General features: G+C 33.3%; 1 protein-coding gene across 1 annotated transcript; it reads right to left on the minus strand.

Annotated features, from left to right (window-relative positions):
• Positions 1 to 1,320: 1,320 nt before the first annotated feature.
• Positions 1,321 to 5,461, minus strand: LOC123684740 (achaete-scute homolog 1a-like). The gene is made up of 4 exons (XM_045624141.1): positions 4,741 to 5,461; positions 3,268 to 3,548; positions 1,529 to 1,634; positions 1,321 to 1,475 (listed from the first exon to the last, which is right to left on the minus strand). The coding sequence occupies exons 1-4, from the start codon at positions 4,861 to 4,863 to the stop codon at positions 1,425 to 1,427; spliced, it is 561 nt and encodes a 186-aa protein (XP_045480097.1). The 5' UTR covers positions 4,864 to 5,461; the 3' UTR covers positions 1,321 to 1,424.
• Positions 5,462 to 15,917: the final 10,456 nt, after the last annotated feature.

Genomic DNA, 15,917 nt, shown 5'->3' on the forward strand with positions numbered 1-15,917 from the left:
CTTACACCGGAATTTAAGAATTGATGAAAGATCTACTAGTGCAACTAGACATTCATTTGCTAAACGAAATTAGCACGAAGGTTAATCATTTGAAAGGTACTATAAATTCATTCATAATTTATTCATTCATAACTCTTTTTTGTCTCCAAGAGATGCCCTTATATATTCTTGAAAGGTTTTTATCCCTTCTAAGTTTCTTTTCATACTTTTAAATGGTGGAAAATGCTGCGTAAAATGCAGTTGTCAGTTGAAATGAATTGAAATTGAGCTTTGAGATGAGCTTATTCAAATAAGAGAAATAGTCAGCTAGTTCCATCATTATCATTCCAAATGAAAATCCAGAGCTTCATGATGCTTTCAGCCAATGTAATCAATTTTTTTAATTTCACAGATATTTTTTTGAGAACGAATTACTCGGAAAAGCTTTGGGTTTTATGCATGGGTTCTTCAAATTGCTGGTATTTTTCTGAAATGTAGTACTCATAATGAAGGAACTGAAAGATATATAACTAAAAGTTACATTTTCTTATGGATTTTTAACAGCCTTTATCGTTTCAATCGAGCTAAATAAAAAAAAATGGTAAAGAAAAACTGCGTTTTTTTGACACAGGACTATTCTGTCGATATATTATGTACAGGTTTAAAATTCACCCCTTATGATAATATTTATTATTGTTTTGTAGAAATGACGTTTCTGACGAAACCAATTAGATAATGTGATATAAACCTCGCCAACGCTAATAAATTCGCTTTGGCTATAGACCTGATCGCTTGATAGACTGATCAATTGCAAAAATTTCAATTTCTAAACTCTGACACGGCGAAACTAATACTATTAACTATGCACAGTATTTTAGGGTTATTAAAACAATTATTGGTAAACTCTATCTTTAATCTTAGCAATCATTCAATCGAATCTCCTTTTTTTACAAGCGTTATAAAAATATGTAAAATATTTCGATTCAATGGTGACAAAGACATTCTTGGTAATTCATAATTGCTCATTTCAATTCAAATAGTATTCATAGAACTGATGTGGAAAGACATTTTTTATTTGATAATAAAATATCAATTCATTTCAATTAATTTTAATCTAGGATGATAATACGATAAATATTAATAAATATGAATAATGAAATTGAAAATAATATTGAAAACTTATATTGAATTAATGAATGAAAATATTCAGAAAGTACTTATTTACATTTTCTGCAATCAATATACACTACTTGTATTTTGTTCAAATATCCTTGTAATAACTGTATTCGAACAAAATAAATATAAATAACACTTTAATTTGTTTAAAAAAATAAGAAATATGAATATGAATTATAATTCTAAATGAAGTATACAATGACTAGATATTTTACTGAAGGTAAATTGTCGACTAGAAAATTATTACAAAATGAGATATATCATAAATATCAGTATTCCAGATCCCACCATATTGAGTCCTGTTTGGGGTTGTAATATCCCTACGAATGAAGGAAATACTTGGTAAAGCAAAAAACTAAAGGTTAAAACTTACCCTCATAGAGATAGTTTGAAATAATTCGTTATTGAGCAGTTGTTCGAGTCCTCTGATGTAGTTGATGGCATTCTGTAAAGTCTTTACTTTGCTTATACGTTTTCCTCTGAAAATATTATACATTCAAAATACAATTTGTTTTAAGTCAAAGAAATCTTGATGCTTTTTTAATAACGTAAATGTCTGGCATCCATAAAGGATGATGTTTAAGTTTAATATTCAATTTTCCAGATCAATTAAGAAAACACTCCATCCAATTATGCAACTAGGTATATGGTCTTGAAAAGGAAAATGTGGCTGAAGTATCTTGTGTAATTATCGGAAAAAAGTTGTTGGAACAGATTTATATAGGAACGCTTCAAACAAAGAACCCTTGGAGTTGAAATTAAATAACACATTAGAAATGAGTCGAAACACCCAGGAATTCATGCTATTACACAATTTTGAAGGAGAAATTTACCAAAAAATTGAAAAAATGTTCAAATTCAAAATTAGTAAATCACGAAAAGAAATGATCGAAATATCAGAAATATCACTATATACTATAGTCTGAAATTTGATGAGGTAGTAAAAGAGAAAATTGGAAAATGGTGTAAAATTGTTACTGGTGCTATAAACATGGAAGAAAAACATTCTACAGACACTTTTTTTAGTAGAATCTGTTGGTGTAATGTGTAATCCTCTGTTTTTGCAACTGGTTATATATCATATTGATGTATAAAAGAAGGAGCTCAATTTCAATTATTCATCTGGACTTTTTACTACCCCTACTCAAAATTTCAGATTGTATAAGCTTTATTTCTTGACATATACACCAATTTATTTTGTGTTCTGATCAATTTTCTCACATTTTAATGATTTTTTTCTTCTATGCTAATAAGTATTTAAAATATCGGTGTTCCACAAGGTCCTGTGCTAAGTCTCTTGTTGTTCTCATTATGATACACCAGAATCAATGTTAATTGAGATTCTGATTTTGTTCGCCGATGATTAGTCAGTTCCTTGGATGAACTGAAGTTCCACCTCAAACTTATATGAAATAGTGCAGGTTAAATTATTTACACTGAATTAGCTTGTATTTTGATTATTTTTTTCACATTCTGTTATTTTTTTTTACTTCTTTGGTGGATAATTGAATGTATTTTTCAGTTTTTTTAGTTTATTGCAAAAAGCTTGAAAATTTGTTTTCCATTTTTCTCTAACTGCTGTAGATCCTCTCAGTATACATCGAATTTGAATTACTTTGTACGTATCAAATGTTTTAATGAAAAAGTTTTATCTGCATCATGGTCTTTTCAGGCGACTAGTATCACACATATTTCAAAACATCAACTGCAAAATTTCTTTTTGAATTTATTATGCATGTCCATATATAAAATAATTGAATTTCTCTTCGGATCTTACAATTCTAGACAATTTTTTTAAGAGGAATGTAAGCATCACTTTACCCGTCAGAAAATCACATAACATACATTTGGCAGTTTCGGCAACAATAAAAAACTATTGTTAAACTACAACTGATATATAGTATTACACCTATGGCATCGTTTCGAATCGTTTCTGTTCATATCGACAGTATCATATTCAAAGAACTACATTCAGGCCCTGGGAATCATCAGCTATCCTGACACTCCTTCACAACAGTTTCAATATTTTGACATTAAATCATTTTCATTTTTCGCTCTTAAATATCGCAACAATGGATGTCAAAAAAAAAACCGCATTAAATTTCTACTAACCTTGCGTGCTGAAAAGGTACAGCTTTCCTCAATCGGTTGAAAGCGCCATTCACGGCTTGCACCCTGTTCCTCTCCCTCAAATTCCTTTTGGCCACTAGCTGCGGCCCTTTTTGTCTGTTGTACGAGTGCTCAAAATACCTTTCGTTTTGTTTGACCTTTTTTTCTGCCGAAGAGTCGCTGGACGCGGCATCGTATTCCGTATCATCTTCGTATTCTTTGTGGTGTAGGAGGACATCAGACGTCGTGGGTGCATCTGTCTGGACTGATGCCGTAACCTGATCCTTGGAAGGAAATAAAATATATTTACAAAGGACATTTGTGATCTAGAAAAGATTTGATTCGCTAGAAAAAAAAATCGAATGAACTTTTGACATGTATGCTTGATAAGCATTGTGGGTCATTCGAGAATTCGAGATGATAGAAGATAATGGATCTGCAGAAGAAGAGCGCCTTGATAGTATTCACTGATTTAACTTATCCAATAGCAAATGTTTGAAATAAAAAAAATATATAAACTAATATTATAAAGGGTGTTTCCAAATTTGATGTGAACCTTAGAGGACGTGTTAGTATGACTCATTTGTTGTCGTTCTGTCGCCAAATAATATTATTTGGCGACAGATTCATTTATTCATTCTCAATGAAATACAAATCACAAGAATGAATAAATCTTTAAGCCATCAAAACTTACATACTCATATAGCTGTGGCGACGCTAGGGAGGGCTAGAGGGGGCCAAGGCCCCCTAGAATTCTGTTGACACCCCCCTAAAATTTGACATGCTAAGGCTAAAATAATTATAAGATTAGTAGAAATTTAATTTTGATTTACTTTGGCCCCCCACAAAAAATCCGCCCCCCTTTGGCTACCTCTGTTTTTGAAAGCTGTCGTTGCCACTGTCATATACTAATTAATAATGCCTTTATTCCACTTAATAAATAACTAATACGAATTTTAAAGTCTCGCAAAAATGTATTTTGTAATGCTTTTGTAACTAAACACAAACTGTGATACTAACAGATAATTAAGAAAGGTAATTTATTGTTTTGTTTTCAAACTGTGAGTGTATGATATAATAAATATTTATCAACGTTCGCCAAATGTATATTTTCTGTATGAGCTTTATTTATATTATGTAAGTATTATATAGTTTTAAGACATAAACCTCACCTTACTTTAAAAGTGGTACAAGATTGAGATATTCTCCGCTTAGAATGATGTTTTTGATAATTTTTTGCTGTGAAAATAATTGAGGATCTGACACGGTACCTTTAGTTCTCAATGATAATAATCATCTAAGAAAAGTTGATGCAACGATAATGATAGAGTAGAAATCACTTAGAATTTTATTGATAGAAACTAGAATTGATATGATTGTGTATTAAAATTCAAAGGTGGCAAAAGTTAAATAGTCAACAGTACACTGATGGTATTAAGTGTGTTTGTGTAAAGAAAATGACTTTTTAAAACTCACCCACATTCCACAATCACCAGAATTCTTTCCGGCATTCAGGCCCTCAGAAAAAGTATCATCTTTCCCCTGGAAATAAGTACATTGCGATGGTATCGAATAGCACTGGCAAGACGTCATTCCCATTGTACCTTTTGCCGTTTTTTTCACTCTTCACGAAGACTTCCACCCACCGGACACGTGTGATTTCTGGTATGAACTACGCCTTTCAACCCTACAGGCAGTTCATTGGGCATTCAAGGATGGTGTGCAGCTTTTTTAACAAATTATCGCTAATCATTCGGCTATCGTTTACATTATTTCATTAGGTATTCGACCCGTATACACCTGGATGGGGGCGGGCTTACTTACCATCTTTCTGCAGTTCGTTTCAGTTTCAGCTGCTTTTTAATATGGTTATGAGTTATGGTTATGTTCGTGAAGGGATACCCCCAATTTCAAGGAGTAGCTTTGATTTGTTGATGATTTTATCTGTATTTATGTTTATATGATTTATATCTGCATTCTTATCATCATTCTCTTTATATTACCATTGGAGACTTCTTTAAGATTTCATGTGAATTGTAAATGCTCTATAAGTCTTCTTCTGTCTGAAGGGAAATTAAAAGATATTCAAATTTTTCAAGAATTCTCATTGCAAAATCGTATAGATACTCAATATCTCATTTGCAGTTCAACATTATATGATTTATCTCGTGATAAACTCATGTTCTCTTGAAAAAACTTTAACGATGACTTTTTTTTTCAATTTCTTTGCAATCGTCTTTGTTCGAAGTCAAATATTTTATTACCCTGTAGAAGTAAAAACAACACACATAATTAGTATGGGGTTTTCCAATAAGAGGTTTCATTTCGAATAGTCCAATATCTGTCGAGCTGTCGTCTTTTGACATATGATACACGCGTCAACGACGCATTGAAATTCACTACAAAAATTGTGAAAATTTTCCTGTCACATTTAGCAAAACTAAAGCATGAAGCACCTTCTCGGCCAGCAATATTGAAACTGGTGAAAAATTTAAGCTGTAGGGACAAGTTAGTGATATGGATAATCGAAACCGTGTGCGTTGCTCAAGAAAAACTGAAGGTATTGGTGCTTAACCCCTAAGTGTTGAAAATTGAGGTTTGTCGATCTTGGGAATTAATGTTTGTTATAGCCATAATGATATTCATGCGGACGATGTTCATTTTCAACTGGATGGCGCTAAGTGCCACACAAGTAACAAAACAATCGCAATTCAACAAGAAAGTTTTCGTTATCATGACATGGTATACTCTCTGCCTTGAAATAAATATTTATTCATCCTAAAATACAGGGAGGTTCAAAAGTCTTTAAACGGTGAATTTATTTCGCGCACAGGTGGAAAATCGGAATTCTGATTCTGGGGAAATTTCACCCGAGGAATCGATGGGCCCATCAGATTTTGGGCTCAAAAGAGCCTTATACGAGATATGAGGCCCAACTTTGAAATTTCAAATGCAAACCCATTTTTTTTATAGCAGATTTCAAAGTTGGTCCTCTTATCTCTTATAAGGCCCTTTTACACCCAAATTCGAATGGGCTCAATCGATTCAAAGTAAAAAATTACTAAGGACCTCAGTATCAGAATATGAATATTTGCATCATGATCTGAATGAACGCCCCAGAGTTTTGAACAAAAAACGCTGCATAGAGCCAAAAAAAGGACGAAAAAATTTTGGTTTCAATCAATTCCGCTGAATCGGAATCTGCAATAAAAAAGATGGGTTTGCATTTGCATTTCAGAGTTGGGCCTCATATCTCATATAAGGCCCTTTTGGGTTCAAAACCCTTGATTCGATTCCTCGGGCGAAATTACTAAAGACCCCAGTATCAGACCGATTTTCCACCTGTGCGCGAAATAAATTCATCGTTTCCAGACTTTTCAACCACATGGAATACTCTTTTTTTCAATATCACAACGAAACCCCTGATTGCAAAAATTTTATACTTACGACGTAATTAGGTCCTAATTTTATGCACCTCTTATCATCCACCACCTGCCAAAACCATGATGTTCTTAACTCTTGAATGTCCATTTTTACTTGACCTAATTGGGGACATAGAATATAGAAACTTCCAGCTTTCATACTACTTTGATGTGTGTCTTGGAACTCCTTTTCTTCAAGAAGAAAACTTCACCTCAGCTCACGACAGGTGTCAGCTTTTTGGGTCAGATGTAACCTGAAATTTGTGTAGGTATTGTTTTTGTTTTTTTTTTTTTTTTTGGCCCCTGAGGTAGGGGGAAAGCATTATGCCTTCTCCACAGCGGGGCGTGTGCAATGCTGTGGATTTGTGTGGGACTCTCACCGCACTAAAACCCCCTCCTCTTTTCACGCATCTCAAGGCACTGGAAAAGACAGGTTTGTCTAATTCATCAATGGGATCAAGTGTTTATTAGATATTCAAGTACTCAGTCATTCATCCCTTCTTTTATCTTCAAATTTCGTCATAACCTCGACATATACATAATACCCCCTCTTTCTCCCCAATATACATGGCATTAGCTCATCCACACCGTAGAGTACACCCGGACTTCTTTCAGTCGACAATCTACCACACTCGCTATAAACACGTTCGAGCTATCCTGCACGCCAAATACATAACCAGATCATCCCCAGTTGTATTTATTTTATGGGTATAACAGTCTAAACATAGCCTGTTAGAAATTGGATGAAAAGTACTTCGCCTTTTTGTAACCACCTATCTACTTAGGCCACTAGCTACATGAGGGATAAGTTTCTTGGACCACTGAGTACCTTTTCACTATCCTCATTAATGTCATGATTCCCAGTCAGCAGCAGCAAATTCTTGAATTAAAGATCATTCACATGTGGTGTGGTGGAGTAGTTGGAATTTGATCGATTCGTAGAGGTGTTTTGGAATTATTCGCCAGCTGCTTTTGGTGCACTTTCTTCCATTAACATTCATCCCATCCTTAGACAGGCGACATGTTCCCGAATGAGATATTGAGATGCCAACTAAACTAAACGAATCATTCTCCTAGAGGTATAATTATTGATATTTCATACCACTATCCACTATAAAGAATATTATGCGAGTAGTGCGAATTTATCCAATCAGTGTACAGAAGACAATTCCCTGAGCATTCTGCTTTTCCAATCCCTTCTCAGAGGAGATATTAAAGAATTAGCTTGGTGGTAGCAGGGGAATCGTTGCCGTCTTGTATGTGTGCTCGTGGTCCATTTGGTCCATAACTAAGTGCTGTTCGAGGATCTTTCACAGCTCCTTCCTTATTAGGAATGTTTATTTTTATTTTTCTGCAATGTAGTTTGAGGAAAGCACTGATAGTTCATTCATTTGGCGCCCAAAAAAGGGCTTACCTGTAAAGTTTTGAAAATTGGTGATTTGATAGATTCCGATGGGCTCTTTCCGAATTTAAACTTTGCTGCTCGCGACTCCATCTTGGAAAATGGTGCCCAAAATCAGTTTTTTCGTAATATCTTCTTTCCGACTCATTTTATGATAAAAATAGATATATACAATATCAAACTAGAGAATATTTCCTACAATTCATGTATCTACTGCCTTTTTTTTTGAAGAGTCAATAGTTTTGGCGTAGGAGTGCCGCAAATTATACTTCAGTGTGCGTTTTGGCTAAAATCTCATTTCCTCAGCACCTTGAGGTAGAGTAAGCGGCGTGTTTTTTATATCAGTGCTTAATCTACATGCCCAATTTCGAATTTTGAACTCAATCTTCTTCGCTTCATTCCTGATGGAGCAAGCTTTACGAATTGGTTATCGATCGAGATGTCACGTATCGAAATTTCATTCACATCATCTTCAATGGTATTATCCTCGAGATTATCAAAATCATTACAATCCCCTACGTTTTTGATTCCATTACACATTTGCTCGAAAATTATATCTGTTTCTTCATCAATATCATGCGATGGAACTTGAGAATTATGACAAAAATCATTGCAATTCTTGCATTGATATAACAGAGTAATTCTATCCAGCTTTTTTGCATCTGTAGTCTTTCTGACACCCTTTATTGCATTTAGAAGAAATGAGTTTTAACAAAATTTGTGGAGTTGAGGGCTCGAAAGTTGTTTCATTGTTGTTTCTGTTCCCCATTGCTGTGCATTTTGTTCATTTCCATATCACTGCTTAACCTGGTGACGGGTTGAACATTGATGTACTCTAGGTAGTACTACTTACACTATGCAAGGTGGTGTGGAAATGAGTTGTTTAGCCATAACTCATATTGATGTATACATACTTTGCGGTGCTTCGACGACAAAACTATTGATTTTGCAAAAAAAAAAGAGTATAATAATAAATTCTAGGGAATATTATCCAGTTTAACATTGTATATAATAATTTTCATCATAAAATGAGTCTTACAGGAGATATTACCAAAAAACTGATTTTGGGCGCCACTTTTACTAGATAGCGACGTGAGCGGCAAAGATACAAGGTGACAAGGTTTAAATTTGGAAACAGCACATTGAAATCTATGAAATCACAAATTTTCAAAACTTCCAGAAAACTTTCAAGGTAACAGTACCAAATGACTGGACTATGACTTGAAGCCAGGATATTTTGAGTGCTCGTTCATACAGTGCAAATTGCTCCCTTGGATATGGCTATACATAGTTCAATGGTCTTTAAGGGCGCAATTGGCGTGTGAATGAATGAGCGCTTAAAAACCCCTAACTTCAAGTCAGTGCTTTTCTCAGTTGTTACAACGTAAGTTGGAGACATTGTAATAATAAATAACCATATTATCAATAGCAATAAAAATGTTTGAAATACACAAGGAGCATTAAGTTTTTTTCTCTGCAGACAGTGTGACTGTTTCGAATCGGATTAAAATATGTATCATGTTCATCAAAATTGCAATTTGCAGAAAAACCCGTTATTTTTACCAACTTTAACAGGCTGTGTCTTTATAGTGAAAATAGTTAGGACCATGTTTAACAAATTTTTTCTGCTATTGATTAGTAATTTCTACTGTAAAAGCTTGTTATACTCACTCTGGAAAACCCTGTATTCCAATTGGTAAGTTGGGAGGGAAAGAATTATAGGTTCCCAAATTTTCGAACAGAAATCCGGAGAATTGAGGAAAAAGAAGGATCAGTGGAAAATTTGAGGAAAAAGAGGTACCTTCAAGAGGAAATATACAACACATGACATAATATAAAAGTCCAGTATCTATAAATAGATGATTGGGAGCAATTCATACCTACCGCGCAAATAATTTGGATAGATTATTTACAAAGAAAGGGTCGATATGTAGAGACTTACTTTCCTAGAAGGAAATTCCAATGCAAGATAGGCATAGAACAAATTATTGATATCTGTATGCTATAAAACCTTTAGATGAGCAATAGTTAGAAGCTCGAAATTGTGTGCGTGTTCAGAGAATATAGGAAAAACTGTTGTGTTCAGTGTAGGTTTTGTTATTATGTTCTTTCACCACTCGGAAAAATTTTTTATGAAATGTATAAGAGGACTTGTTTTAACCATTATTCATACTGTCCTGCATTCGCACAGAAAGCATGTACCAGTAATTTATGAAACGCCATATATGTTTCGAGTTTGTAAGCATTAAGTTAATATAGAATCGCATGCTATGATTGTATGATTGCATTGATACAATTTCATGAGTTGTTCGATAATTTTTATGATTAACAATCAAATCAATTTCAAATTTTATAGTGTTTCATCAATATTGCGAATACATGAATGTATGTTTGTTTTTTATATTTAATTTTAATCAGTTTTATTTGTGTATTTTTCGGTTGTATTTGTTATTCTTCGATATATGAGACTAAGCGCAATAGTTCAGTGTATTCATGTTACACTACCGTAAAAAAACTCTTCCTCTCTGAAAAAACCTTATTATCAACCAAAATTTCAAATTCGTCAAAAATTCAACGAGAATTTCACTTGTCTGTGGATATCATTAGATTTTCTTGTTACCCTAACAATATACTTATATCAATAATTCATTGAACACCCTTCAGAGAAATGGTTGCAAAAATTAAGAGAAAGCATTTCAAATATAAGATCTACGTATGTAGTACTCTCAAACCAGTTATTATTCAAGATTAAATATTAATTGATGAAATGAATGATATGATGATTACATATTATGTGTAAGGACTATTCGAAAAGCTCTTGGAATTTGATGTCATATACATATTTCTTGCTAGTTGCAAAAAACTTTGGTAAATGGTTGCTTTACAGAATCTTTAGTGAAACAAATTCGAAAATTCTGATTTAACAGAATTGTAAGATGTAACTTCCACTCGTATTAATTTGTATATGACTCCAATATACAGCAAAATTTAATATGCACCTATAGTTCAATCCCATTTGAGACTGCGCAATAAATATCTGTGTTGCACGTTTCGACAACCTCAGAAACGACATGTTACAGTAACCTGTTAGCGGACTGATTTTTTCAATTCGGTTTTTGGATTCTCTACGTTACCTCGAACGGTTCCAAAGGTTTATAATTGTAAAATATAATAAATCAACAGTAATTCAAAACTATCATATTTGTAGTTTCAACTCCAGGTAAAGCACATAAACATGCTCCGTTGCTACCATAGAGTATACTTTTAGTAGATAATTATGTTTTTCCTTGCATTATTTCCAAAGTTTGTGTCTTCTCCCTAAAAATACTGTAGGGAATCTATCGCCTACAATACTATTGCAAATTGTGTTTATAAAATGGTTTTAGTATTCATCTAGCCTTAAGCAAAGACCAGCGAAAAAGGATACAGATGACATCTAACGAGAAACTATGGAACTATCATCGAAATTACAAAAAGTTGATTAAAATTTTCAGGTTCCAGTAGATAATTCAGTGTTTTAGGAAATGTTGTAAATATTATAACTACTTGTAAGAATATTGAAAAAAAATTAATGTTGATGAACACCAGACATAAGATCCGTTCGAATCGACATTGAATCAAAATTTTGATTATACCATCCATAATCTGATTCGCGAAATATTATACAGAGATAAATGAATTATTTATTGATTTGTTAATGTTTTACAAATAATGAAGTTCAATTTAAACTATTGTAGTGACTCTTTGTTTGCCCGAGAGATGGCGCCGTGGGCTGCGTATCTGTCGGAAGATCGGAACCGCTTGGAATATAAACCCAACTGTTCTACGTCAAAGTACATGGGGTTTTTATGGTATATGTGTTTTTTTTTTGGTCAAAGTCACTATGCTCCGCTATGGAGATGAAAGTATATGAAGCAGAGACCACTGAATGTCTAAATGAGCATTCCATCAGACTACAGTATGAAACAGCCCAATCCCCAGAGAGGGCGCTCTTTCAAATTTGTCTCAGAACGCCTCTCCAAACTATGATTGAGTACAGTTTCCTCAACAAATATTGGATTACGAATATTTTTGTCTTCCTTACAGAGTAAGAGATTGTAACAAACAGCAACCTTGAAAAATTGTATTTGTACATTACGAAGAAGAGCCCTAAATGCTACCGTCAATTCCCAATAGATGTCGTGGCAATGCTTTCCAATTTCTATATGAATAAAATTTTTATCTGCAATTTTTGAACCCTTCCCATGTGCCATATTTTTTTCAAATTTTGTATGTAATTTATATTTGGTCCCTTCATTGAAAATCTTTTTTTTTGGTACGAATGTAGTTTAAGACATTTAGAGTTTAGACCTAGAGATGGTCAATTATCTTAAAATGTCATCCTAATGAATCAACTCCCAAATAGATCAAAATTTGGAAGAATATAGTATGTTAACCGTAAGGTTATACCACTGGCCAGAGTTTGATTCTACAACTAATTTCCAACAAGAAATGGCCAATAACAAATATTTTTCTGCTTAAAAAGTGACTTTTTTACGAAGTCACACCCAATCGCAAAGAATTTTAAGGCAGTTATTATCCAAATATACTTTTATCATTTCATTGCTATGTTTAATTTTCGAATTTTGAGCGGGTAATCGCTTTAAACGATTAGATTCGACTCATTGATGACAAATTCGTGGTCAAATTCAATTATATTTGTTCGTCCTGCCGTTGGTAAACACTGTAACTCTCCAACGGAAAGACTTAATATCTCGGAATTTTAAGAGTAGGTTCGGATCTGGAATGCCGCGGTTAAGTTCGATTTCAAAACCTCATCATTAAAGATTCTAGATGTTTCCTTATAAAAGTTATCGTGTTTACGACCGGACGGGCAGAATTAAATTCAACCAGAGATTCTTCATCAGAAGCGCATAAATATATGTCATTTTATTTTGTAATTAATAAATTTCATCGGTTTATTTTGGAATAAGTGTTATTGAAAGCTTAATGTAATCACAGACCAATCTGTTTTGTAATATGTAATATAATACTCCAGATAGTTCAAAATAAGCCATACTTTGGTATAGGTTCTCCTATCTCTCGAGAATAATTGAATAATTCAAAGTCAAATAGTCAAATTGAAATATTTGGTTATGAATAAATTATCATCAGATGAAGATTGAACAAAATTCCTAAAACAACTTGTAAAGCAAACCCAGAATTTCAATTTGAAACTTAAAACGTCCAGAAACTTCCAAAAGAATTACCATTAAATTATACACAGATGGTTCAAAAACCACAATGGGAGCTTACATTTGTTCAAGTGTCTTTCAGGCAGAAATACTTGCAATTGAAAGATGAGTGGACACGAATCTAGAAAGAAACTATCAGAAATAGTTTCCATGTCTTCGAATCGAAGTTAATGTGAGAGTGCCGAAGGAAGATCAATGAATTAGGCAAGAATGATAAGATCTTTTTAGTCTGGTTTCTTGGTCACTTGGTTGTCAAAGAGGCCAATGCACTAAATAGAGAGGTACATCACTAGCCCAGAATCTTTCTGTGGTATAGGAAAATTAATTTATAAGGAAGTGTTTGATAGAAGGAAACAGAAAGAGTAATTTTCTAATGGAATCTCTCAAGAAGTTCCTTCAGAACTAAAATACTGCAAGATTCAAAAAGTAGAAGCGTAGAATAAATTCTACATATCCATACTGGCTGCCTAACATGGGCATGGCACAGCCGGCTCAGGAACAACCTAATGATGAAAGGGATATCAGAAACCGATTAGTGCAGATTCTGTGGGAAAAAGGAATAAACTCCTGATCAGTCACAGAATGCTTCTAGTCATTGCAAAAAAAATACTTTAGACAAAAAACTTCTAGAAGTGAGATATTGGAATCCATTAGAACTCTTTAACTGGAAGGCGAGAGTAAATAGTGCACAATAGACCTTAAGGTAGCGGTGCAATGTAACCCCTTACTCTGTAATCAGTCCTAAAAACTAGTAGTCTGGGTAAAACGAAAATTCGGATTGATGAGTTTTCCCAATAGAGTATTTCAGTCTGTAAAATTTTGATCATTTGACTAACTATAATTTATTTTGCTTTTGTGTTAATAGAATTGAACTTCGTTGAATGTATTTTCGTTTCTTATTCCATCACGTCTCACTTTTCGAATGATCCCATGTAAGAAAATTTCAGCAGATAGACAGTATTGATGTTTTCCTCGAATATCATCTCAAACAAATCAAACAATGTTGTTCTCCAATCGTAGTTATTCTTCAGATAACAAATCTTGTAAGAATAACTTCGTTCGGAAAACTGGATTGAATGGATAGATTTCGAAAAAACCAATCAATAAGTACTAACATAATAAGAATGTCTTCATAGGCAAAATCATTGTTATCCCATGTATTCGTAGAGGTGATTCAAAATAACGTTGCTATAATAAAACCAGAAGATTTTCAATTGTGTAACCTTGGAGGATTACGAAAACTTACCTGAGCACTTTTTTACTTGTTTTCTAATACAAATTGTGATGAAAGGCGTTATTATATATCAAATATCATCCACTCAATGATAACTGCCACTTCGATATGTTCACTTTCATAGATTTAAAAGTATGATCAACGAATTGATTGATCGAAGTTATATGAAACCTGTCTTAAGTATGATTATTAAAAATCAAATTTATTAATTTTTGGCAAACAACAGAATATATTTGCATGAAATTTTCTAGGCCTCAATTACCAGGTAGCATGGTTCGTAATGGAAACTTTCATTACCACACTGGAAAATATCACCACCCATTTAGGCTGGATTTGGTTTTTTCAATCTAATTTGTCTTTTGTAAATGAAGCATTTCTCAAATATAGATCATTGAGCAAATTCATATTATTTATCGATTTTCTATCGTCCCCTGGATTTTCCGCCCTTGAAGTGAACCACCATGTATATAAGTGTTGATTATATTAATACGAAAAGACGTGTATTTTTCAGAGATTAACCGCTAATTTTATGGCGTAGAATGTTTTAAGACCAGTCGGCAGACCCCCTAAGCGCTGGAAAGACTCCTGGATATCTACCTCCACCGAGGACTAAAGTGGAATATACAAGCCCTAGGCTTAAATTAAGAAGAAGAAGAAGAAAAATGTTTTAAATAACCCTACTGTCCAAAGCTATGATAATTAGACCCTTATCTTAAAATATATATTATCAGCCGAGAGTCATTTATAGAAACAAGAGTCAAAAATAGCGATGGCGCATAAGTATATAAGCGGATGGGGTAGAAGTTCCCGTTTGATGTAATCCAAGTGAAAACTAATATAGAAGCTGATTATCACCTTGATCTAAATTGACTTTTCGCTTAATATTTTTTCAGTGATGCTCATTCACCTAGAATTTCCACATTTTCATAAAAAGAATATAAACAATAAGAATTTTGAAATGTAATGTTGTTGCGAGATATCTAGATTATTATTTTCAGTATAACATCTGATAGTTTTTATCTGTGCTTAAATACCGGTGCCTTTTTACATAAACAGAATTTTGTATTGATATTGTTATTTCATTACCATTTCTACTGAATGTTTTGGAGGACTTTTGATCTACTTTTGAATTATTCTAATGTTATTGCAGTCGGATTTGTTCTGAATCACCTCTACCTTGTGATGACATTAAGATGAATATGATATATCAATTTATGAAATGAAGGACAACAATGAGTACATCACTTTTTTGTCCTATCCTAACACAGTGTAAATATCACATGTCCTAACATATGTCACCATACATTAGGGCGTTTCACAGATTTCTGAACAAATAAATTCAGAATTATAAAAGAAAAATT

The sequence above is a fragment of the Harmonia axyridis genome, chromosome 7, assembly GCF_914767665.1.
Source record: "Harmonia axyridis chromosome 7, icHarAxyr1.1, whole genome shotgun sequence".
Taxonomy (NCBI): Eukaryota; Metazoa; Arthropoda; class Insecta; order Coleoptera; family Coccinellidae; genus Harmonia; species Harmonia axyridis.